This window comes from Amblyraja radiata, chromosome 4 (assembly GCF_010909765.2).
Source record: "Amblyraja radiata isolate CabotCenter1 chromosome 4, sAmbRad1.1.pri, whole genome shotgun sequence".
NCBI lineage: Eukaryota > Metazoa > Chordata > Chondrichthyes > Rajiformes > Rajidae > Amblyraja > Amblyraja radiata.
Window position 1 is genome coordinate 121606189 of NC_045959.1, and position 27704 is coordinate 121633892.

General features: G+C 44.1%; 1 protein-coding gene across 2 annotated transcripts in view; it reads right to left on the minus strand.

Annotated features, from left to right (window-relative positions):
* Positions 1-27704, minus strand: part of LOC116972546 (protein NDRG1-like) — a 72466-nt gene that overhangs the window by 11350 nt on the left and 33412 nt on the right. For both annotated transcript variants that reach the window (XM_033020371.1, XM_033020370.1), the window contains 7 exons: positions 17560-17665; positions 14250-14370; positions 12245-12307; positions 6749-6809; positions 4567-4653; positions 3433-3489; positions 2007-2110 (listed from right to left, as the gene is read on the minus strand). In XM_033020371.1, coding sequence (XP_032876262.1) covers positions 2007-2110; positions 3433-3489; positions 4567-4653; positions 6749-6809; positions 12245-12307; positions 14250-14370; positions 17560-17665 — 599 coding nt within the window. The remainder of the gene's footprint in view (positions 1-2006; positions 2111-3432; positions 3490-4566; positions 4654-6748; positions 6810-12244; positions 12308-14249; positions 14371-17559; positions 17666-27704) is intronic.

Below are 27704 nucleotides of genomic sequence, written 5' to 3' on the forward strand. Positions count from 1 at the left end.
CAACGCAGGAGTGACTTTTGACAAGTCTGTGAATGTCCTTGAGCCAGAGCCCAGACTTGAACCCGATTGAACATCTCTAGAGGAACCTGAAAATAGCTGTGCATCGACGCTCCCCATCCAACCTGACAGAGCTTGAGAGGATCTGCAGAGAAGAATGGGAGAAATTACCCAAACACAGGTGTGTCAAGCTTGTAGCGTCATACCAAGAAGACTTGAGGCTGTAATCGCTGTCAAAGGTGCCTCAACAAAGTACTGAGTAAAGGGTCTGAATACTTACCTAAATGTGATATTTCAGTTATCTCTTTTTCAAAGGTTCAGTTATTGTCACATACACCAATTGGTGTAGTGAAATTCAAGTTGCCATTGCATCACACTAATAAGAATACAACACAGTCCCACACTCCGCGATGTTCAATCGGCGGGCTCCAGCGAGGCGACCCGGGCGAGGCATCGCCCGCTCCGCGATAACGCTCCAGCACTGCGCCGCCGCTGAAGCCGAGGTTCTGGCCGGTTCCGTCAGGAAACGATGCTCCAGACCCCGATGGTAGGCCGCGAGGACGGTTCGAGATGCTGCTCGGAGGAAAGCCTGCCTCTCCGACCAGGTAGGGACTGAGAAATAGTTTCCCCCTTCTCCCCTTCCCCCGCACATAAAAAGAATAGACCTCCAAACAACACTATTTTAACGTACTAAAAATTTAAAAAAGTGAAAGGACGGACAGCTGCAGGCAGGGCAGCCATACCCAACTGGACGGCGGCCAGCTTTTTTAAATCTTTTTAATTACTTTGCAAAGATATCTAAACACCTGTTTTCGCTTTTTTATTATGGAGTATTGCGTGTAGATTGATGATAAAAAAATGAATTTAATCCATTTTAGAATAAGGCTGTAATGTAACAAAATGAGGAACAAGTGAAGGGGTGTGAATATTTTGAGAATGCACTGTAGATCTTACTGGGCCAAGAGAATTGCTCAACCTTACAAATCCCTATTATTTGTCCACCAACCAAACGTGGATTCATGCCTTTAACGCACATTCTTACCTGAAACTGCTGCAAATATGATACCTACATCTTAGCATAGCCACAATGGCATCTATTAAACATTACAGCCAATTACTTAAATAGACTGAAAATTGTTCACTTTTAAAGGACAAGAAAGCTCTGTATCCTCGATGTCCTCAATCTCTATGAGATGACCATTATTGTAGCATGTACTACCTAGACCATGACGCCATCAGAAAAGGTGGAAGCAGAGAAAAAATTAGAAGCCGCATATGCTCCGCAATATACCATTGATTTCCTCATCCAAATCGTTAACATATATGAATGAGTACCGTCACTGATTCCTGTAGCTGTCGGTACTCTACTAGCCACTGCCTGCTACTAAGATCGTTATTCTTCCTCAGCAACCAGCTCTCTACACCGATCAGCACCTTTCCTCAACCAGATGAGCTTCATTTTGGCATGTAACTTCCTTACAGGGGATGTTATGGAAAGTATTTGATAGTCCAAATACACCACATTGGCCAATTATTGCCTTCCTTTTGCCTTCCATCACAGTGGGTTCACTGTGATGGATGTTTGTGTGAACTTAATTGTGTGTATGTCTGTAGGACATTGTCTTTGTTTGTATGGCTGTGGAAACAAAATTTCGTTTGAGTCTCACTGGGGCTCAAATGACAATAAATTTGTATTGTATTGTATTGTATTGTATTATCTTTCAGCTATCTTATTAGTTCCATATTCCAGTAGATTTGCAAAGCACAATTTCTCTTTCACAAAACCGTGCCAACTTTGTTCATTGCAGTCACTCTGCTGTTAAATCTTTGATAATCAACTCTAGCATTTCCTCCTCAATCACTCATGCTAAACACACTGCGTACCGCAGCCGGTTTCCTCTCTATTTTATATATTGGGGTAACATTAACTACCCTCCAATCGTCTGGAACTGTCCAAAGCAAATGTTTATACGAAAATGAATGTAAGGAGAGATCCAATGTTACTTTACCTGTTGTATGAATTAACAAAAAGCTGTAGATTGTGGTGATTAAGACCAGTAGAAATGTGATTGCGGTATGTGTGGATCAAATTAGGATTGGTATGTATTTCGTCCTAAAATGGATTACATACATGTTAAATAGATGCACAACCATTATTGTAATATACCTAAATACAGGAAATGTTATCTTATCAAATAGCACAATGTGAGAATTGGTCAAGGATGAATAAATTACATATAGTACAATTGCTATGAACAGCAAAACAATGTATAGGTTTAGATTTGTATGCCTGCAGGTACAGCAGGCAGTGAAGAAAGCAAATGGCATGTTGGCCTTCATACAGGATTTGAGTATAGGAGCAAGGAGGTCCTACTGCAGTTGTACAGGGCCATGGTGAGACCACACCTGGAGTATTGTGTGCAGTTTTGGTCTCCTAATTTGGGCAAGGACATTCTTTCTATTGAGGGAGTGCAGTGTAGGTTCACGAGGTTAATTCTCGGGATGGCGGGACTGTCATATGATGAAAGAACGGAGCGACTGGGCTTGTACACTCTGGAATTTAGGATGAGAGGGGATCTTATAGAAACACTAGACCAGGTGCGGACCCGTTGGGCCCTGTCCCCCAAGGCAATATTTCACCACTGACCCATAAGCCCCCAACTGCACAGGCGCGGCTGGCGGGTACTCTATGTGATGCTAGAGATCCCTGTTGTGACGCGATTCACGGCAACCCTCCAACAGCGCCTCTACATCCCTCTTCCAACCCCTATCCTCCTTCATTTCCCCTCAAACCCCAACATTCCCTCCCTCCTCTTCACCCTCTCTCTTCTTTCCCCTGTCCCCCTCCCTCTCCTTTCCCCTACCCTCAGTCACTCCCTCCCTCCCTCCCTCCATAACCTCTCCCCTCCCTACCCCCCTCCTCTCCCACCATCTCCCTGCTCCCATACTCCTCACCTCTCCTATCTCACTCCTCCACTCTCCCCTCCCTCACTGTCCTCCTCCTACTCTATCCCCCACTCCCCCCTCGTCTCCCTCTACCCCGATCGTCCCACACTCTCCCCCACTTTCCCTTCCCTACCTCCCTCCCTCTATTCCCCTGCTCCCCCACTACCCCCCCCCACCCCCCCCACCACAATGAAAATCGTGTTTTTTTTTTTTAATGAAACCTCCCCCCTATCCCCCCCCAATCAAAATTGCGATTTTCCTTTAAATAACCTAAACGCAATGTTTGTTAATGAAAACGGAAGAATTTGATTAAAACAGATTTTGTTTTGGAGAGAAGAAATTGGTGATGTTTTGCGTCGAGACCAAGTGTTCTGGGCCTCAGATATCGTGCCTCAGTTTTGGGATGCCCAGTACTGTTTTTTGTACATCTTCCTGCAACAGTCCAATACTCCATCTATACTTTGATGCAGTTGAAATATATAAACTTACCTTATTAAACAGATGACTGATTACAATATCTGTCAAGTTGGAGGTCCAACCAGAAAGCTGGAAGAAAAACAAAATCAAAATCACTAACTTAATCCTCACATTACATCCCAATTATTTTCACCTCCAAAAACCAACCGTTAAAAAGTTTTTTGCAACTATCTTTTCATGAAACAATGAAAGTGCGGGGAAAGGCAGTAGTAAATTTCAAGAGGGTTATCATCTGATGTACACAAAATACATGTGCATTTAGAGTCTTTATAAACGGATGGCAAAGATGACCTTTATTGTCTTGAGGTTTAGTGTAAATGTCATTCAATCTGTTATTTTCCACCTCTCAGCACAACACTTAACAACAATATCATGTCTTGAGTAGAAAGATGATTTACTAGAATCATATCAAATGTAGGCATCTTTAGTCATGTGGAGAGTTTCCATAGAATACTTTATGTAACAATTAAACATCTACAGTATACTTTTTGTAAATTGATAACAAAGTACACAGCTGGTTGGTTTACTCAGTAATAATCCTTTCACCAATTGCAAGTGGTGTTACAGGTAGATAGGTTGAGGGATATGGGTCAAATGCAGGCAGATAGGACTAGTGTAGATGGGCATGTTGGGCAGCGTTGGAAAGTTGGTTCCAAAAGGCCTGTTTCCACGCTCAATGCAAATAACCGATTTTGTCATGTTACCCGTGGTGAGTCAAATCTTCATATGCACAAAAAAATCTTGGATCTTTCATCTGTTTAGTTTAGAATGCCAGAGAGATAACAATTAAAAACAGGATCTAAATAGCCTTGTTTGTTGAATGCAGTCAACATCTTCTGGCGTCACATTTCAATCTTTATTGTAAAAACATGAACTGTTACCAACACCCATGAAGAATCTTCAAGTGTTGAAGATTTACATGCTCAGCAGATTACTACTTACCTTCTGTCATCAGTCTGAAGAAGGGTCTTGAAACGTCCCCATTCCTTCTCTCCAGAGATGCTGCCTCACCCACTGAATTGCTTCAGCATTTTGTGTCTACCTTCTGTCATGCTTGGACGACATCTTATTTAGGTTAACTTCCTTTTTCAAAGTGTCAAAGAGTTAAAATGTATTGCTCGTCATTGAATAAAAAGCTTCCTTTACCTTGGTTGCTGCCCAGTCCATCCATCCTTCAGCATTGCAATTAATATTAATGAGGCACAGTCCCTCAACGAGATCATTATAATTCAACTGGAATAGAGAGAAAAAATAGAGATCAGGTAAATAATATCATGCATTTTTGCTTTACTCTAACTTTTAGACTATTTGGACCTCTCCTGGGACAGAGGTGACTTACAGGTGGTATCGGAACTGGAGGGAAACCATTATCCTTGCAGAAGAACAGAGCCTGGATCAGTTCTTTGGAACCATAGCTGTGTGGCCATTGTGGAAACGTGGTTACAAGTCAGACGGAATTGGCAGCTCAAATCGTCTAGGATTTGGATATTTCAGACATGATAGATAGGGAGAGAGAAGGGTGAGGGCGGTGAATCTGTGGAATTTTTAGAGTGGATTTTGAAAGGTTCTTGCTTTGTAAGAGTGTCATTGGTGACAAGGAGAAGGCAGGAAAATGGGGTTGCGAGGGAATGATGGATGAGCCATGATTGAATGGCAGATCAGACCTTTGGATAGGAACATGATACACAGAGAATAGAGGGATATGGATTATGTACATGCAGATAAGAATTGGTCTTAGCATTATGTTCGACACACACATTGTGGGCCGAAGGACCTGTTCTTGTCTTGTGTTGTTCTATGTTCAGTGGTGGGGAAGATGCTAGAGTCAATTGTTAAAGAAGTAATAATGGCCCTTTTGGATAGCAGTAAAAAGTCAGCATGGATTTATGAAGGGGAAATCCTACTTGACTAATCTTCTGGAATTTTTTGAGGATGTGACAAGTAAAATAGGTGAAGGAGAGCCAATGGATGTCATGTATCTGGACTTTCAGAAAGCCTTTGATAAGTTCCCACAGGAGATTAGTGGGCAAAATTAGAGCACATGATATTGGGGTAGAGTATTGACATAGATAGAGTTGGTTGGCAGACAGGAAACAAAGCACCTATTTATAATATATATTCACGATTTATATGATGGGATTAAAAGTAACACTAGCAAATTTGCAGATGACATAAAGCTGGGTGGCAGTGTGAGCTGCGAAGAAGATGCTAGGAGGTTGCAGGGTGACTAGGACAGATTGAGTGAGTGGGCAGATGGATGGCAGATGCACTATAATGTAGATAAATGTGAGGTTATCCAATATGGCGGCAAGAACAAGGGAGTCAGATTATTATCTCAATGGTATCATATTAGGAAAAAGGGAAGTGTAACGAGACCTGGGTGTCCTTGTACACCAGTCACTGAAAGTAAACATGTATGTACAGCAGGCAGTGAAGAAAACTAATGGCATGTTGGCCTTCATAACAACAGCATTTGAGTATAGGAGTAAAGAGGTCCTTCTGCAGTTGTACAGGGCCCCGGTGAGACCACATCTGGAGTACTGTGCGCACTTTTAGTCTCCTAATTTGAGGAAGGACATCCTTGCTATTGAGGTAGTACAGCAAGGTAAAAAAATTACAGTAGTCAGTGTAAATATCTAAACACAATTTTATGAAATCTATCACTTGCACTGCAATCCAGCTTCTGGATTCAAGCAGTTTAAATGTTTCATAGTCGAGGTTAATCCCCGGGATGGCGGGACTGTCATATGAGGAAAGATTGGAAAGAGTGGGCTTGTATTCACTGGAATTTAGAAGGATGAGAGGCAATCATAAAAACGTACAAAATTATAAAAGGACTGGACAAGCTAGATGCAGGAAAATTGTTCCCAATGATTGGGGAGTCCAGAACCAGGGGTCACAGTTTAAGAATAAGGGGCAGGCCATTTAAAACTGAGATGAGAAAGAAAAATTCACCCAGAAAGTTGTGAATTTGTGGAATTCTCTGCCACAGAAGGCAGTGGAGGCCAATTCACTGGATAAATTTAAAAGAGAGTTCGATAGAGCTTTAGGGGCTCGCGGAATCAAGGGATATGCGGAGAAGGCAGGCACAGGTTACTGATTGTGGATGACCAACCATGATCACAATGAATGGCGTTATGGCTCGAAGGGCCTCTTCCTACACCTATTTTCTATGTTTCTATGTTCTAATTACTGAAATGAGAAATAGAATAAATATAGAAGAATCCCATTGACACCCGAGTTTTACTGCTGGCCTCTCTCTGGCCGAATAGACCTACAAAGTTACCATTAGAGCATGTCATGGAATTAGAAGTCATGTCAAACTTACAGCAAATCTAGTCAGGATATTTGCACCAGCTCCAACTCCTAATCCAATAACGCTCTTCAAACTGAAAGACAAATCAGGCTATTTTAGACAAAGACCAGACAAGATGTTTGCTCCTAACAATTGGTCTTACATATTTTCTCTATACAAAGACTTAGTTAAAACATTGTATCAATTCGTCAAATGTAAGAAATTATTGTATGATGAGAAACTCACACAATATAAAGCCGAAGCTTTGAGAGCAGGCTGGTGATCTTTCTAAAAGCAACTTTTACAATGAAAATATTGGGCAGAATTGTTGCCACTTTGTTGATGGAACGGTTCAATGTATGCATTAGCCAAGAAGTTTGTTGTCTGCTTTTCCAGCATGAAACAACCATTTTTCTGAATGTATCGTTACAAAACCTCTGAAAAAACTACAGCTGAGATATTGCAAATTGGTACAATAAACTTCTAAATAACAATATTGTTTAAAAATTACTGGATGTTAAGAGTAGAATTTCCCTGTAGCACCTTTTGTGACTTGTCATCACCTGTCATTCGGCCGATCACACAGCTGTTGTCAGCGAATGGCGTTGGAGCAGTGCTGAGTCACTTGCTCATGGATATAAAGAGAGTACATGAGGGGACTAAGCAAGATAAGACAAGACAAGAGTGTTTTATTGTCATGTGTCTCAGATAGGACAATGAAATTCTTGCTTGCTGCAGCACAACTGAATATGTAAACATAATACAGAACAGGAGATAAAAGTTCAATGTGTCTATATAGCATAGACCATATATATACACAATAAATAAACAGATAAAGTGCAATAGGCTGTTATTGTTCAGAGCTTGTTTGAAGTTTTATTTAGTAGCCTGATGGCTGTGGGGAAGAAGCTGTTCTTGAAACTGTTCCAGATTTCAAGCTCCTGTACCTTCTTCCCGATGGCAACGGAGAGATGAGTGTGGGCCAGGATGGTGTGGGTTTTTGATGATGCTGGCTGCCTTCTTGAGGCAGCAACTGCGATAGATCCCTTCAATGGTGGGGAGGTCAGAGCTGATGATGGACTGGGTCACAACTTTCTGCATTCTTTTCCGCTCCTGGACATTCAAGTTGCCGAACCAAGCCACGATGCAACCGGTCAGCATGCTCTCTACTGTGCACCTGTAGAGGTTCGAGATAGTCCTCTTTGACATACCGACTCTCCGTAATCTTCTCAGGAAGTAGAGGCACTGATGTGCCTCAGGGGGCTGAGCACGCAGCCTTGAGGTGCTCCCATGCTGATTGTTATCGAGGATGACACATTTCCACCAATACGGACAGACTGTGGTCTGTGGATGAGGAAGTCGAGGATCCAATTGCAGAGGAATGCGCAGAGACCCAGATCCGTGAGCTTGGTAACCAGCTTGGAGGGGATGATGGTATTAAATGCCGAGCTGTAGTCTATGAACAACAGCCTGACATAAGAATTTTTGTTGTCCAAGTGGTCCAGAGCGGAGTGGAGAGCCAGTGAGATCGCATCCACCGTTGATCTGTTGTGGCAGTAGCGAACTGCAGTGGGTCGAGGTTGTCGAGTTAGGAGTTGATATGCGCCATAATTAACCTCTCAAAGCACTTCATCACCACAGACGTTAGTGCCACTAGTCGTTGAGGCACGTCACCTTGCTCTTCTTGGGCACCGGTATTATTGATGCCCTTTTAAAGCAGGTGGGAACCTCACACCTCAAAAGCGAAAGGTTGAAAATGTCTGTGAAAACTCCAGCCAGTTGGTCTGCACAGGTTATGAGAACACGACCGGATATACCATCAGGTCCAGGTGTTTTCCGAGGGTTGCAGTCTTGTGATGCACCAGTGCTGTCACTTGTTCATGGATATAAAGAGAGTAATTGAGGGGGCTAAGCATGCAGTCTTGTCATGCACCAGTCCTGATGGTCAATCAACACTAGGGAGCTGGTAGGATCTGCACAGGCTGAAAAACAGTTTTGCACCTTTCAGATGCAGAAGCATTTTTGGCAGGAAGGCAGGCAGGTGCCAAGAAGTATCTAGAAGGACATGGGAGCCTAATGAATGCCTGCTCTTTTGGAAGTCCCACAATACCACCAGAAATTCCCTTGTTAGAACTACCATGAACTTTCCTGAAATGTACAGTGTAAATTTGTTAACATCACCGTAGCACATTTTGCATTTGCATTGATGGAGAAAATCTCTTTTCCAATATCATTTTATTCAGTCAAAATATTGCAGGCTTCATTTCTGGTTTCTGGAAAGCTCAGCACACCTCTCCTGCAAATATTATGTTGATTTCAATGGTGCCAGCAGGGCTCTCACTTAACTTTTTTTCTCTGTTGTCAGCTGGGCAACCGTGGCAGCTTTTTAAGTTGCCAAATGACAGTTTAGGTGGTCATTTAAGACGGCTTGCATGACGCGTGGATAATGTGCTCGGACGAAGTGCGTAGTTACCAGTCGGAATTATGCTCAATGAAGCATTCGCATATTATTTCTGCTTCAAATAAAGTCACAAACTAAACATATTCACCAATCAAGACATGATATATACCACAATGACATGCAGCAAATTACAATACAGTATCTCAACTCTTTTTACACGTTGCAATGAATGCAATTTCTATTATTTCTTTGCACTTCCAAACTAAAATGTGGTTGGATTATTCAGTTTATGATCAACCTGTGTCAATAAATCCTGGACCATGGTAACATATATGCTTAACCATGCACACTACAGATTGATACAAGCATGTTTTCTGTGAAGGACCGAAAATTATCATGACATGAACGTAGCATGGGCCTTTATTGCTATTGGTACAGAAACACTCTCGCTTCCCACATAATTTATCCATAACAAAATATACAGGTTGCAAGAAAATTTCTAAAGGCATTTTATGATAATAGCTGTTAAATGGCCAAAAGGCATAAATGCAGCAAAATTATTGATAAACGCTGTTTCCACCATTCCCACTTCAGAATTAATGTTAAAATTTCAACTGAAATATCTCCTGACCAAATTTGTGATGTATATGACCGACTGTAGAAGTAAAACCTGGATAAATCCAACGTATAGTTGTGAATGTTGCTCATTAAATAACTACAGTACTGATACTCCATATTAAGAGCATTGATTTGCCATTAAAATGAATTCTGTAATAAGGTGTCAATGACAGCAGTGACAATCGAACACTGCGGTATTAATGTTTCACGTGTTCACAATTTAATCCATCTTTATGGATTAAAACAAATAATAACATTGGGAATTAAAACACATTTGATTGCATTCCGTTATCAAACATAGTCAATGTTCGCTCTGAAGACATTTCCAGCGCAGTAGGGTCGGGGGGGGGGGGGGGGGGGGGGGAGGGTAAATCAGTGCGGGATGGATAGATGGGGGGTTGAGAAGGCAATCGGGGAGGGATGGATGGATTGATTGAGGCAGGGGAATTAGTGCGTGTTGGTTGGAGTAGGTAAAATTGTGAGGGCAGGGCACGGGGGATGTCAGAGGGGATTGAATGGGGGGGGATCAGTACGGGATGGATGGGTGGGTCGTTACAGGATGGATGGGGGGGAACAGTGCAGGATGCATAGGGGGTTCACTACAGGATGGATGGGGGGGATTAGTGCAGGATGGATGGGGGGGATCACTACAGGATGAATGGGAGATCACTACAGGATGAATGGGATGATCACTACAGGATGGATGGGGGGGTCAGTGCAGGGTGGATGGGAGGATCACTACAGGATGTATGGGGGGGGATCAGTGCAGGATGAATGGGGAGGATCAGTACAGGATGAATGGGGGGGTTCAGTGCAGGATAAATGGAGGGGGAGGGGTCAGTACAGGATGGATTGGGAGATCAGTGCAGGATGAATGGGAGGACGACGACAGTATAGGATGAATGGGCGGATCAGAACAGGATGAATGGGTGTACCAGTGTAGGATGGATAGGGAGTGGCAGTAGAAGCAATGCGAGGTGGATAGGGTGATCAGTGCAGGATGAATAGATCGGGGGGGGGGGGGGGGGGGGGGTGGGGGGTGGAAGACGGGGAAGGGAGCACAGGGGATGTCAATGAGGACTGAATAGAGGCGGGAATGGGGATCAGTGCGGGATGGAGGAGGGATCCCAGGATAAGGGGGGGGAGAGAGAGAGGCATCCCTGTCCACCGCCAAGTGCCGCCGACAAAGGGGGAGGCAGTTGGGATCTCCTCGCCACCGCCTCTGCTCCTCCGCCAGCCAACAGGAAGGTGTGGGGCCGAGCGGTGCAGGTGCTTCAGACAGCGGAAGGGGGCCTCAAAAGCAGTTATCGCTGTTGGCGGAGTGGCATGCAGCGGCCGCTATCAGGGCAGGCGGGGTGCGGGACAATAGACAATAGGTGCAGGAGTAGGCCATTTGGCCCTTCGAGCCAGCACTGCCATTCAATGTGATCATGGCTGATCATCCCCAATCAGTACCCCGTTTCTGCCTTCTCCCCATATCCCCTGACTCCGCTATTTTTAAAAGCCCTATCTAGCTCTCTCTGAGGCAGAGGAGGTGGAGCAGCCGTCGCCGCTGCTGCTGTGCGGGCCCATCATTCTCTCCAACGCTCCGTCACCCCGCACTACAGCCGTCGACGCTGCTGACCAGAAATGTCACTTATTCCTTTTCTCCAGAGATGCTGCCTGATCCGCTGAGTTACACCAGTTTTTTGTGTCTATTTTCAGTATATGTCAAGCCGGGCAAAATGACTGGGCTTTTAGGTTGCCCGACGGGACTTTAGGTGGCCATTGGCACCCGGCAACCGTTAATTTCGAGCCCTGTGCGAGTCTTGGGAAAAGTGGGACGGGGTAAACAAAAGGGCTCTAACCCAATTTTATGCAATTGCTGTTCAAGTATGCATTGAAATTAGGGCAAGAATAGGGTTAGCCTCAGAAACTTGTACCTTAAGGACAAGTGGATGCAAAATTGAATAAATTAATAAATCTGGACACTATAAAAAAGTTCATAAATTTTCCCTTGCATTTCACCTATCTACTGATTGATGTTACGTATTCAAGGCACAGCTCGAGAGTATAATGAAACACCCTCAACTTGCCGAAATGAGTATACCTTCATTATCAATGAAGCAACCTGCCACTATTCCGAGAAAAGCAACATTCGTGAATGGCACTCCATTGAAAGAGCACAAGGACATCAGATACATGCGAATACAACTCAAATAAAGATTCTGCACCTACTTGCAGTTAGAAATACAGAGCCATTCCTTCATTACTGAATTAAAAATCCCAAGCAACCACACAATGCTTTCAACAAGGACTATCGTGACTCATCATCCTCAAGGAAAATAAATTCCAATCGTGCCATATTTATTGCCTCCCAAACAAAAGTGCATGAAAACTGTTGCAAAGTCAGTTGCTAAATAGTTTTTTTTCATGAAATCACAGTTAGACAGTTGAGAACTGCAGCACATTATTAGGTTGCTGCTAATTCTATTTTTGATTAAACACATTGTTGACATTGTAAATGTTACCTAAAATGCTTTAAAACAGCTGGAAGTAGTTCAGCCATTTGGTCCAATGATGGATATTCATATCTGCAAATCAAATGGAAAGTTGGAAATTATTTTGGGATAAATTGTTAAATGATATACTAGCATGCTGGTATACTAGCATAAGATCACCCCTCATTCTCCTGTTCTCCAAGGAACAGAGTCCTAGCCTGATCAACCTCTCACTATAGCTCAGGCCCTCGAGTCCTGGCAACATCCTCATAAATCTTGTCTGCACCCTTTCCAGCTAATAACATTTTTCCTATAATGGAGTGCCCAAAACTGAACTGAATACAATACACTAAATGTGGCTTCACTAATATCTTGTACAACTTATCCCAACTTCTATACTCTGATGAAGGTCATTGCGCCGTAAGCTTACTTGCCAACCTATCTACCTGTGACGCTACTTTCAAGGAACTATATACCTGCACTCTTAGATGCCTCGGCAACACTCCCCAGATCCCTGCCATTCAGTTTAGGTAGACTTCCCACAATGCAACACATCGCACGCACATCTCTATATGAAATTCCAACACCAATTACTCAGCCCGCCTGCCCAAGCAATCAAGATCCTGCTGCAATGTTTGTAAACCATCATCACTATCTACAATACCACCCACTTTATTGTCATCTGCAAACTTGCTAATCATGCACTGTACGTTCTCATCAAAATCATGGATATAGATGAAAACAGCAAAGAGCTCAGCACCGAACCCTGAGGCACACCACTTGTCACAGGCCTCCACCCTCTGCTTCCTTCCATGAAGCTAATTTTCTACCTGGTCAGCCATCTCTCCCTAGATCCCATGTGATCTAATCTTCCAGAGCAGCCTACCATGTGGAACCTTGTCAAATGTCTTGCAGAATCCAGCTCTGCCCCTCATCAACCTTTTTGGTCACATCTTCAAAAACTCAATAGGGTTTATTTTGAGGCACGATCTCCCACTTTTCAAAACCATGCTGACTATCCTTAATCAGCTCTTATCCAACTAAATGTACCATAGCTTTACACATGGCAGCTCTTGTCTTATGAACTTGTAATTTTTTGAGGAGGTAACAAAGGTGATTGATGAGGGTAGCGAGGGTAGAGAACATCTACATGGATTTTAAAGGAATTTGATAAAGTCCTGCATGGCAGGCTGGTCTAGAAGATTGGATTCACAAGATTCATAGTAATGGTCATATGGATTCAGAACATTCTTACTGATAGACGACTGAGGATTATGGTGCAAGGGAATATTCAGACTGCCTATATACAATCGTGCCAGTTAACAGCCTTTTGGATAAGCATAAGAATATGCAGGAAATGTAGGAATATGGATTATGAGCAGGCAGTTGGTCAGCACCAACATTGTGGGCCAAAGTTCTATGTTTACACTTTTGAAGTCAGCCTTTTCCCAATTAGACCCTGAACTTGAGGTAATTTCTTAACTCTTTCCATAATTACTTTGAAAAATATGGTCAGATTTGGACAAAAGACATTTGGACAGATATATGGGTAGGAATGATTGAGAGGGATATTGGACAAATGCAACCGTATGGAACTTGCCCAGAATTTCAACTTGGTCTGGATGAACAAGCTAGTGCAAAGGGCCCATTTCCATGCTGTATAGCTCTGACCCTGTTCTCAAACTGCTCCCCACCAACATTTGCACCACCTTCAGTTTCATTTTTCCAATGCAGAATACAGCCTCATATCCAATAGGCTACCTATATATTCTCTCAAAGAACCCGAGGTGAGAGCACTGACATTCTTGCACTGAGACAATCCTAGGCAATATTATGAATAACAACCTCTATTTTCTAATTGCACAATGTCATTGGACAATCTCTCCAGGATATTGTCTCAGTTTGGAAACATCTGCCCGTTCAGCCTGGTCAATCCATCATCTACTTGCTACTCGCAGCAATATATTAATAAGCTAGTGATTATATTACATATGTTGGGAATATTACTATGTACAGTTAACATGCTCAACCTTACCCATGTGGAAAAGATGGAGCTCTTTCCTGCTGACCTGGTAAATTAATGTGGTAAATTGCAAAATGAAGTATTATTTCTTGCATGTCTTCAGAGTTGAAGAGGGTGTCAAAGCATGATTTATCTGTAAAAAGAGGAACATACTTCAAAAGGCTAAATGAACAAGATGATGCAGCCAATATTACAAGTGCCGATTACTAACAGTGAATATCATCCAGTGTCTCTCTGCAAATTGTAAATGGAAAGCTGCAAATTATTTCCTTTTCAAAATCAATGGATAAAGGAAATCCATGAGAGCATTGTACCTGGAATCTTCTTAACTGCAGACCATTTGCAACAATCATCATAGTTTCATGAAATTTTCCAAATTATACACAACTGTCAATTTACAACTTAGTTTAGTGATACAGCAGGATCTTCGGGCCACCGAGTCTGCGCTGACTAGCGATTCCCGCACATTAACACTTCTACACACACTAGGGATAATTTACATTTTACCAAGCCAATTAACCTACAAAACTGTACGTCTTTAGAGTGTGGGATGAAACCAGAGCTCCCGGGGAAAACTCACGCAGGTCACGAGAACATACAAACTCCGTACAGACAGCACCCGTAGTCAGGATTGAATCCGGGTCTCTGGCCTGTAAGGCAGCAACTGTAGACTCGTGTACATCAGCGAGACCAAATGCAGACTGGGTGATCGTTTCGCGGAACACCTTCGCTTAGCCCGCCTGAACTTGCCTGATCTCCCGGTTGCAGGACACTTTCATTCTCCTTCCCATTCCCACTCCATCACTATCTGCAAAACAACCCACTTTTGTATAATCTGCAAACTTGCTAATCATGCCAGGAAGACACAAAATACTGGAGTAACTCAGCGGGTCAGGCAGCATCTTTGGAGAGAAGGAATGGGTGACGTTTCGGGTCAAGACCTTTCTTCAGTCTAGATTTAGACTTTGATTCAATTCTTCGATTTAAACCAGCATCTGCAGTTTTAAACCAGCATCCTCATTTCTTGCTAATCTTGCCATGTATGTTATCATTTAATTCAGTGATATAGATGACAAACAGTAACGGGCGCAGCACCGAAACCTGAGGCACACCACTAGTCATCGGCATCCTGTCCGAGAAGCAACCTTCCACCAGCTCGCCACATGTTCGCAGGTGGTCTCTGGTGAGTCTCCTTCATGGTCGAGGAGTTGCCGCATGGTGGTAACTATTCGCGGCCTCAGTATGGTAGCGCAAAATTTTTCAACGTGTTGGTCACCATGGAGAAAATCGATACTTTTGACGTTGTAGTGCAGTGATAGTAGGGTTGCCATGTCGTTGTAGGTAGTCGAGGTAGCCGTAGGTAATCTCCTTTGCTGACCGGGCATTTTAATTGGCTCATTGGGACCGGTAATGTTAAATGCCCACTAAACTTCAAGCTGTGTATCTCTGGCTTATTAAAAGTTGTCTGGCTTCTTAAAATGTGTCCCACTCCTTCAACCCCCCTTCTCCCGCCTTCTTCCCTACCCTCCCTACCCGCTCTTTTAAAGGACTTACCGTACACTGTACCAGCCGTCTTTAACCTTCCTGCTCATCGTGGGTATCACCTTGGCTTTGCACCATGTGAATTTCAGACAGCGCTCCCCCCGCTTTCCCTGGCCCCCGCCTTTGCGATGTGTTTGTGTGTGTGTGTGTGTGTGTGTGTGTGTGTGTGTGTGTGTGTGTGTGTGTGTGTGTGTTCTGCGCTGACGGTCGTTCCAGCTCGCGGTTTTTCAGGCGTGTGCCCCCGAGCTTGAAGGTCGCAAACAGTCTGCTGAAAAATCGCGTAAGTGGGACAGACCCTTTAGTATTTTGTTGCATATCCTTTGCATGCAATAACTGCTTGAAGTCTACCATTCATGGTCATCACCAGTTGCTGGGTGTCTTCTCTGGTGATGCTCTGCCAGGCCTGTATTGCAGCCATCTTTAGCTTATGCTTGTTTTGGGGGCTAGTCCTCTTCAGTTTTCTCTTCAGCATATAAAACGCATGCTCGATTTTGGAAAAAGGGGCCATAAAGACAAAGGGACACAAGGATGTCAGATAAGGATGAGGTTTTGGGGCACTTAGAAGCACATGATTCAATAGGTCAAAGTCAGCATGGTTTTGAGGAATTCACAAGCAGGATAGACAAAGGAGATTCAGTGGATGTTGTTTACTTGGATTTTCAGAAGGCCTTTGGTAAGGTGCCACACATGAGACTGCTAACAAGATAGGAGGCAATAGTATAAGAGGCAAGATACTAGCATGGATAAAAGATTGGCTGACTGGCAGAAGACAAAGAGTGGGAATGAAAGGAACCTTTCTGGTTGTCTGCCAGTGAGTGGTAGTGTTCCGCAGGGGTCAGTGTTCTTGCAGGTTCCAGCTACTTCTCATGTTATATGTTCATGATCTAGATGATGGAATTGTTAGCTTTATGTAGCCTTGTCTAGGACCAGAGGTTGATAGGTGTTTGATTAGTAAGGGCGTCAAAGGTTATGGGGAAAAGGCAGGAAAATGGGGTGGAGAGGGAAAAATAGATGAGCCATGATCGAACGGCGGAGCAGACTCGGTGGGCCGAATGCCGTAATTCTGTTCCTATGCCTTATGGAGAGACAAGGAATGAAATGTAAAGCTGGGGGGGGGAATCTAGGTGGAAGGAAATGGAGGTCACTTTCCTTGCTTGTGTTGGTTTTGAACAAGAGAATACTGTTGCCGCACCACTCGAACAGGTGTTCTGGTTGCCAGGACTCAAGGGACTGAGTAGAAGGCAGGCTAGTACTGGGGCACAGGAAACTGAGGAATGGTCTTCTAGTATCAAATCATGTGAGTCACACAGCTCCCCACCCCCACCTACCTCCCCAGCCCCCCGCACCTCCCCATCACCCCACCCCATATTCAGAATTGTGACCTCAAATTTTGTGTGGATTTGCTTTCTAAAATATAATTTTGGGTTAAAAGCCCACATATGGAAAGTATTAACATTTGTCAACCTACAGAAAATTCCACAGCTGAAACATCGGTTTAGACAGCCACAATTACAATTGGCTTATCCATTATGAAAGAACATGTTAACTTTTTAGCTGCAACTACTACATTTCAAAAGTTTGGAAGAATCATTTACAGAAGGTACTTGGTGGTACAAAGCAGCAAGTTTATATATACTACAATGCAAAGTAATTTACATATCTTGCAAATATTCAGAAGAGCATATCCTTGTCAATATAAATAGCTTGCAAACCAAAGAAAAAATGTTTTAATCTGCAATTTATTATACAAGAATATGAGAAATGCAGTCAATATACTTACGATTCATTCCAATATCATGAACAGTGAGTATGACTGGCCGAGCTCCTTTAGATGAACCACGCACTGCGATGCGTATAATCCCATAAGGAGTTTCAAGATCATACTCCTATGAAAGAAAAATGCAATAGTAGCCATTTATTACATGTCAATGTCCATACAAATGTTAATAGATTACAAATTTGTCTGTGAAAACTTCTCCCGACAGCTCTTTTCAATTTTGCCCCGCTCACTTTAAAGCTATGCCCTCTAGTCGATGACATTTCCACATGGGGAATAGCTTCTAACTCTATATATGCCTCTCGTACCTTTATATATTTTTATCGTATCTTCTATCATCACCAATGCTCCAGAGAAAACAATTCAAGTTTGTCTAATCTCTCTTTATAGCCACCCATTTATCCAGGCATGATTCAGGTAAACCTCTTCTGCACCCTCTCCAAAGCACTCACATCCTTCCTGTAATGGGGCGACCAGAACTGCACAGAATCCTCCAAATATAACCAATTCAAAGTCATGGAAAGCTGCACCATGACTACCTGACTCTTATACTTAATGGTCTGACCAATGAAGACAAAATATGCCTCCTTTACTACTTTATCGATTTGTGTTGCCACTTTTAGGAGCTATGGACTTGGATCCTAATATCCCTCTGTATATCAATACTGTTAAGGGTCTTGCCAGCAACTGTATACTTTCCCTTACATTTTACTTCCCAAAGTGTAACAACTCACACTTGTTTAAGACGCAGTGGAGTAGATGAAAAATTTAAGAACAGTGTAGACAAAATGTTTAAGAAGGGTCTCAACCCCAAACGTCACCTATTCCTTCGCTCCACAGATGCTGCCTCACCCACTGAGTTTCTCCAGCATTTTTATCTACCTACAACTCACACTTGCTCCTTTTAAACTTCATCTGCCGTGCTCTAGAGCCAATCTATATCCCAATGTATACATTGACAATCTTTCCGCTGAATGGAATTCCACCATGAAAGTCAAATACATATTTTAAGTAATGAGTCTAGAACCCATGGCACCGTTATAGGAATGATGTTGTCAAGCTGGAAAGAGTGCAGAACAGATTTACTAGAATGATGCCAGGACTCCAGGGTCTGGGCTACAGGTTGGGCAGGCTAGGATTTATTCCTTGGAGCGCAGGAGAATGAGAGGTGATCGTATAGAGGTGTACAAAATCATGAGAGGAATATATCGGGTAGATGCACAGAGTCTCTTTGCCCAGAGTAGGGGAATCGAGGACCAGAGGACATGGGTTTACGGTGAAGGGACAAAGATTGAATAAGAATCCGAGGGGTAACTTTTTCACACAGGAGGTGGTAGGTGTATGGAACAAGCTGCCAGAAGGGGTAGTTGAGGCAGGTACTATCGCAACGTTTAAGAAACAGTAAGACAAGTACATGGATAGGACAGGTTTAGAGGGATATTGGCCAAATGCGGGCAGATGGGACTAGTGTAGATGGGGCATGACCTCCGTGTGGGCAAGTTGTGCTGAAGGGCCTGTTTCCACTCTGTATCACTCTATGACCTGGGAACGACAGGTCAAAGATACGACATTTCAGTATGTCAGACACACAAAAGTTGATTCCTGAGAACTAATTCTCCAAATTGTCTATTGAAGAGATCTGTATTTTATGACCATTGAAGGTACAAAGTTAAGAGTAATACAGCACAAAAACAGGCTCTTCACCTAACCGTGCACATGCCAAACAAGACGCCCATTAAAGCCAGTCCCATTTGCCGCATTTGACCTATACCCCTCTAATCCTTTTCTATCCATGTACCTGACCAGATGTCTTTTAAATGTTGCTAATGTATCTGCCTCTTCTCCTGGTAGGTCATTCCACATACCCACCTCCCTCTATGTGAAAAAGTTGCATCTCAGGTTCCTATTAAATATTTCCCCTCATATTAAACTTATGCCTCCAGTTTTTGATTCCTCTACCCTGGGAAAAAGACTGTACATTTGCTGTATCTAGAGGCGAACTGGACAGAGTGATGGGAGAAGGTTGAGCGGATAAAGCCACTGCAGGCAGCACGAAACACAGGTGAGGGGGAGGGAGCTTCATGGTGACCAAGCGCATTCTGTCGGTGGCGGCTGCCCAAAGAAACCGCTGTCCCCAGGGGCTACAATGTGAGCCGCAACAACTGCTGTGTCACTGGACTGTGCGACAGGTGAAGTAGGGCTCGCTGGAGCACCTTGCGAGTGGGGAGTGGGGTAGGGAGCCGCGGATGCGTCGGTAGCTCATTCCATTCACCTTTTATATTTGTTTTATTTAAGTTTCTGGATTCCCTGATGTTTGAGGCACAGGAGGGATGTCATTAGTGGGCCAGGGTGTATTGCCATTTCATTACCACGTGACCTCTGTTGGGCCGGAAAAACAGATAATCCAGAAAGGATCAACCTTTTGATGTAATGAGCTGCCAGAGGAAAAAGCTGAGGCAGGTACAAAAGCAATATTTAAACACCTGGACTTTCAGAAATATGGATAGGAACTGTTTCGAGGGATGCGGGCCAAATGCACCAAGCTTAGATTGGCCACTTGGTCAGCATGAACAAGTTAGGATGAAGGTCTCGTTTGCACGCTTTATGACACAAAGACCAGTGCCCTACAAGGATGTGTTCGCAGTCCCTTACTATATTCCCTATACAATGTGCGGGCATATGACTCTAACTCCAACAAATTTGCAGAAGCCACCACTGTGGTGGGCCAGATCATGAACAATGATGAGGCAAAGTACAGGAAGGAGATAGAGACCTTAGTAACATGGTGTCAGGACAACCTCTCCCTCAATGTCTTGCAAAAAGGAGCTAGTTATCAACTTCAGTTACTCCAGCTTTTTGTGTCTATAAACATCAGGAAGCATGGTGGAGTACATGCCGCAATGAACAGCAATGATGCTGAAGCAAAAATGGTTCAGAGCTTGAAGTTCCTTAAAAGCACACAGGACCAGACTCAGGAACAGCATCTTCCCTTCTGTTGTCAGGTTTCTGGATAGTCCTTCAAAAAGCTAGGCTACAATACTGATTCTCCAACCTGCACAATTGCAAACATTGGACTTGTCTCTGCAACTGTTATGCCTTAATGCTGAGAACCATATTCTGCACTCGGTGTCTCTAGTCTCTGCATTTGCTCGACCTATTAAACATAGAAACATAGAAAACAGGTGCAGGAGGAGGCCATTTGGCCCTTCGAGCCAGCACCGCTATTCATTGCGATCATGGCTGATCGTCCCCAATCAATAACCAGTGCCTGCCTTCTCCCCATATCCCTTGATTCCACTAGCCCCTAGAGCTCTATCTAACTCTCTCTTAAATCCATCCAGTGATTTGGCCTCTGCTGCCCTCTGTGGCAGGGAATTCCACAGATTCACAACCCTCTGGGTGAAAAAGATTTTTCGCACCTCAGTCTTAAATGGCCACCCCTTTATTCTAAGACTGTGGCCCCTGTTTCTGGACGGCCAACATTGGGAACATTTTTCCTGCATCTAGCTTGTCCAGTCCTTTTATAATTTTATATGTTTCAAAAAGATCCCCCTCATCCTTCTAAACTCCAGTGAATACAAGCTTAGTCTTTTCAATCTTCCCTCATATGACAGTCCCGCCATCCCAGGGATCAATCTCGTGAACCTACGCTGCACTGCCTCAATCACAAGGATGTCTCCTCAAATTAGGAGACCAAAACTGTACGCAATACTCCAGATGTGGTCTTACCAGAGCCCTATACAACTGCAGAAGAACCTCTCTACTCCTATACTGAAATTCTCTTGTTATGAAGGCCAACATTCCATTAGCTTTCTTTCTATTGTACTTGGTTATTTTCCTGTTTAGCGTTATCTGAAAAACAAAGCTGTTCACTCTATCTCAGTATATGTGACAATAATAAATCTAAACTTTTGTTTTGTTTTTGTAGTCTGATTCTTTCTTTTTTGTGAGTGTCTGAAGTGATCTAGGTGTGATCCTGCTGGAAGATTGTCATGGTACCTGTACCTTGCTGTACATGCATTTGACAATAACCTCTGGTAGACAAAAATGCTGGAGAAACTCAGCGGATGAGGCAACATCTATGGAGCGAAGGAAATAGGCAACATTTTGGGTCGAAACCCTTCTTCAGACCCAATAACCTCTCCTTGATTCTGCTTGAGTGGTATCAGAGAGACTGAGTATTAAGCTGCCCTATTCTCACCTCCACCTTAAATGCTTTGGTCACCCCCTTCCTTGCTTAGCATTTTGTCCAGTAAAATAAAATGGTAGTTCATTCAAATTATAATAAACAGTTGTACTTGGTAGTTCCTGCTAAATGCATAATAGGCAGCTTAAGCTACTTACAAAGGGTATGCAGTATCACAGATACCAAGTGTTGTCTGTCTGGGTTAATTAAGGATCTGTAGCTTTTGCTTCCCAATACATCTCCCATCTAACCATCCCATGAAATCAGCTTACAGTTTGCAATCTCATTAGTGAATTATAAATGATCGTGTTGTGTCCATACAAGGGAAGGTGAGCATATGGTGGCAGCTGTGTCAGGCAGTTTACCACATGAATCAATATCAAGCACTGTCCTGTTAGCAGGAAGTGTGAAACACAATAATCCAGGGTAAAGGAAGGTCACCAAGTGGCATTAACCCACTTCCATCTGGTGCTTCATTCCTCAAAAATATTAGTTGCAGCCCAATAGGTAGATAGAAAGTTTCAAATGAGACCTAAATGGAAAGGCAATGAACCGCAGTTATCAACAAGAGAAGGAAATTCAAAAGGCTAAATTAGCATTAAAAAATCCACCTTTTGGGAAAGGAAATGTCATCAAAACAACATATCTGCATCAAAATTAACTCTAATCTCAAACTCAATTACATTTTTTTTTTTTAATTCCCAATTTCTGATTGCAAAATGAGGCCAAAGTCTGAAGAAGGATCTCGACCCGAAACGTCACCCATTCCTTTCCTCCAGAGATGCTGCCTGTCCCGCTGTTGTGTCCATCTTCAGTATGAATATTGATTTCTCTAACCTCAAGTAACCCCTGCATTATCACTCTCTCCATCTCTCTCCCACCCATATCGCACCAGCTTCTCGTTCTCACCTAGCAAACAGCTAACAATGGCCAGTTTCCTTCCTCATAGTTACTTTTTTGCATATCTTTCATTCATTTGTTCTTTCTCTCCCCACATAACTGTCCGTATCTATCGTTTCCCTCTCCCCGACTCTCAGTCTGAAGAAGGGTCCTGGTGCAAAATGTCACCCATTCCTTCTCTACAGAGATACCGTCTGTCCCATTGAGATACTCCAACATTTTGAAACTATCTTCAGTTTAAACCAGCATCTGCAGTTCCTTCCTACACCTTCTATCTTAATATGATTTTGTAAATTAGAAAGATGAAATCAGTCAGGACCTGAGGAAAATAAAATAAGCAGGAATGAATCTAAATGGCCAAAAAATCTTATCGGTGAATCAGAATAAAGAAAATCAAGAAAGCTTTTTATACGTGCATTAAAAACGTGATGGTAGTCAGGGAGAAGGTTGAACCACTCAAGGATAAAGGTGGGAATTTGTGCTTGGAGTCCGAGGATGTAGGCGAGGAACTAAACAAGTATGCAGCATCTCTTCACCAAGGATAAGGAAATAGTGGGCAGCGAGATCAGTATGGGGAATACCAATATGCTAGAGCTGTTTGACATCATGAAGGTACTGGTATTGGAGCTCTGGAACATTTTCCTTAATGTCCAGGGTCCTTTGGGATCTGTGCCAGGTTACTGAGAGAGACTAGTGAGGGGATTGTAGTGGCCTCGACAAAGATATTTGTATCTTTTCTAGCCACAGGCGGCATCCCAGAGGACTGAAGTGTCACCAATGTTGTTTACAAAGGAAAGCCCAGGAAAGTATAGGCCAGTGAGCCTCATGTCAGTGGTTGGGAAAGATATCTTCAGGATAGGATTTACTCACATTCGGAAGAGAGTGGGCTCATTAGGGACAGTCCACTTTTCGTTGTCTCAAGCAGGTCATGACTCCAAACTTGATTTAGTTTTTTGAGAAAGTCATCATAGTAATTGATGAAGGTGGATTTTAGTAAGGATTTTGATAAAGTTCCTCACAGTAGGCTGATCCAGAAGATTAAAATGCATGGAATCCACGGCGACTTGGGCATTTGAATTTTGAACTGGCTTACTGATAGAATACACATGGTTGTGGTTGAGCGTGGTGCTATTATGGCTGGAGGTCTGTGACCAACAAAGTTTCACAGGGATTTGTGCTGGGATCTCTGTGTTTGTGATATACAGATATCAACGACTCGAAGATAAACGCAGACAGGTTGGGTTGCAAGTTTGTGGATGACACTAAGATTGGTGGGGTCCAGGCGGAAGAGGGCTCTGCCCGAGCCGGATGGCTGCCCCTTTCCCGGGGTTATATCTGCACCCGGGTGGTTTTAGAGAGGGACTACATGCTGTCCACCGGCGCCCTGGGGGATTTCCGGGTCCGCTGGGCACCGCGGGGGGTGGAATGTATCCTTGACAAGGATTGTAAGTTGTTTAATACTCAATCTATTTGATATTTAAGAGTTGTACTAAGGTGGTTGGTTTGTTGGTATTTGTAGATTAGTGTGTCGACACTATATATATATGTTACCACACAGATTATGCATGCTGCACATTCCTTATGTCACTCATACTACTGGTCCGCCCACTTGCTTGATAGTGAGCTCTCTCTCTCTAGACTATCTGAATGAATGGAGACGAAAGCGCCTTGTGTTTCCTCCAGAGTTGCTAATAAAAGACTATGGATTCTAATCACTATGTGTGAGTCTGATGTTCCCGCATGATGTTCTTGCATGTGTTCCCACCATCAGAAGTCCAGTCCAGACTACAACAAAAGCGCGACATTTAGAAAGGGTGGTATGACAAGACAAGCAGACCGCTTCCACCACTAGCCGAGGGACAGGTGGTGCGTCTGCAAACCGACAAAGGTCACAACCGCCTCGGTGTAATTTCTGGAACTGCCTTCGAGCAACGTTCACACTTGGTCAATGCCGATAGCGGCATCTACAGACGTAATAGGCAACATTTCCTGCCTATGAATGAGACAGCACCACCTCCGTACTATCCTGACCGCACAAGTGTACTTCCATCCACATCCAGTGGCATTGGCCCCACTGCACCAGCACAACAACCTGTTTCTGATCTGGTTACTTTGCCGATGGCCACGCCGCCTCCACCTGTGCAAAGTCTCCTGTTTCGTCCCGGGGAGTGCCGTTTCAATCTCCGACTCTTATTTCACCACCGATCGTGCCTCAGGTGAAAGGAGGAGGTGCAGGACTGTACCGTACCCATGCTGGTCGTGCTTGTAAGCCCATCATAAAGTACCCGCAGGGCTCGAAATTAACAGTTGCCCGGGTGCCAATGGCCACCAAAGGTCCCGCCAGGGAACCTAAAAGCCATCATTTTGCCCGGCTTGGCCCCACTCTCTATCTCTCTCTCTGTCACTCTCCGTGTCTCCGCCCGCCATCCGTGTCCGGGCTGCCGAGTCTCCGCTCTCCGACCGCTCCTCATCCGCCGGCACGGCCGGCCGCCTTGCACATGCGCACAACCACGGCCTGCACATCCTCCCCCTGCACATGCACACTGCCACAGCCAGCACATCATCCAGAGCAAATTCCACCCGCCAATCAGCTGAGGAAGTCCCGATGAAGTCGAGAACCGGCCTAGGCGCCACATTATTTGGGGGGACTTCCGGGTGAGATGTTAAGGGCACTCTCATGTCCGGATTAAAGAAGGTACTGGAAAATTTGTGGTGATCAGCGACTGCCAAGTGTAACTCATGTGGATCATGCATTGTAAGGTTTATATGTTGAATCAATTGCATTGTTCATTGTATGGGCTCAGCAATACGGATCCTGCATTCAGATGGGGCTGGCTCTGTTTGACATTCATTTATATCCATGATCTGCAGCTTTATATACCTTATAAATGAGCACATGCTCAAGATTATCCATTAGTGTCTTGGTTCTAACTTTCAAGCAATTTGTTGCAGCAGCCCATTTATTCAAATTGTCCAGTGTATGAAACTGCTTTACTAAAATTGGCGGTAAAAATACTGCCATGGTGGGCTATTGCAGTGTGATCTTTTTAATTTGTGGTCGGATCGGGGGTTTAATGTTGGTCAGGATTAATTAACTTGTTTTGTCTTAGGCTAAATTCCACACTTTATATAGCACTGGCTATTAACCTGTAGGGAGGAACTGCAGATGCTGGTTTAAACCGAAGATGGACACAAAAAGCTGGAGTAATTCAGCGGGACAGGCAGCATCTCAGGGGAGAAGGAATGGGTGACGTTTTATGTCAGGACCGCTCCTCAGACCAGTCTGAGGAAGGGTCTCGACCCGAAATGTTACCAATTCCTTCTCTCCCAGGATGCTGCCTGTCCCGCTGAGTTACTCCAGCCTTTTGTGTCTAGATTCTGGATATTAACCTGTTATTCTGGTATTATCCCAACATTCTGTGATGGGAATAAATCTCTAGCTTGGAGTCCAGCTCTCTACCGTTCTTGAATCAGGGTAGATTTTAATTGTTGGATGTAACCTTGAGTATTAGAAAGGCGCTATATAAATCCCATCCATTATTATTATTATTATTTTGGACTCTGTAGTCCAATATCAGCTGTTGTGGAATTTAAAAATTAAATATTTAAGCCGAGAAAATAATAGAAGAATAAGGATTCAGTGCATGGCAACAGTGGATTTTAATTACCACAGAAAACTACTTTCACTTTTCTCAGTAGAGGTTATTTACTTATCCAATCCCTGACTTTTATCCTTGTCTACAGGTCTCGACTCGAAGCGTCACCTATTCCTTCACTCCATAGATGCTGCCTCACCCACTGAGTTACTCCAGCATTTTTGTCTACCACAACAGATAATCCTCCGACATTTTCGCCTCCTCCAATGGGATCCCACCACTGGCCATACCTTCCCATCTCCTCCCCTTTCGGCTTTCCGCAGAGACCGCTCCCTCCGTAACTCCCTGGGCAATTCGTCCCTTCCCACCCAAACCACCCCCTCTCCTGGCACTTTCCCTTGCAACTGCAGGAAATGCTACACTTGTCGCTTTAACTCCCCCCTTGACTCCATCCAAGGACCCAAGCAGTCTTTCCAGGTGCGGCAGAGGTTCACCTGCACCTCCTCCAACCTCATCTATTGCATCCGCTGCTCTAGATGTCAGCTGCTCTACATCAGTGAGACCATGCGTAGGCTTGGCGATCGCTTCGCCCAACGCCTCGGCTCAGTTCGCAAAAACCAACCTGATTTCCCGGTGGCTCAGCACTTCAACTCCCCCTCCCATTCCGAATCCGACCTTTCTGTCCTGGGCCTCATCCATGGCCAGAGCGAGTCCCACCGCAAACTGGAGGAGCAGGACCTCATATTTCGCTTGGGTAGTTTACATCCCAGCGGTATGAACATTGACCTCCAATTTCAGGTAGTCCCTGCTTTCTCCTTCTTTCCCCTCCCCTTCCCAGCTCTTTCACAGACCACTGTCTCTTTCCCCCCCCCCCACCCCCACATCAGTCTGAAGAAGGGTCTCGACCCTAAACGTCGCCTATTTCCTTCGCTCCATAGATGCTGCCTCCCCACACGCTGTGAACAGAACTCTGAACTCCCCCCCCCCCCCCAGCGGCGCTGTCCTTTTGCGGCTGATTCCCATCAGCTGTTAGCAATGAAGGATAGATTTGGCTATCCCTCAGTACAGCAACATTGTTATTTGTCTATCTTTCTTGGCTAACAACCTAACTTTCGCAGTGACTGAAGACAAGACCCTTCTTCAGACTCAACTGAACTCTCGTCAGTGATTGTCTGAAGAAGGATCTCAAACAGAAATGCAACCCTCTCCCAAGAGCCGCTGCCTGTCCCACTGAGCCACTACAGCCCCCTGTGTCCACCTTCAACTCCAGAGCCAATAAAAAACAGAGTGCTGGAGGAATTCAGCGGGCAAGGTGGCACCCGCGGAGGGAACGGACCAGGATTACCCCCCCCCCCCAACAGAAAGGAACCGCAGATGCAGCTGTCACCGCAAAATGTCAAATGATTCCTGGAATGCCGAGGCAACACGGTGAGAGAGGGAGTGAGAGAAAGAGCGAGAGAGAGAGA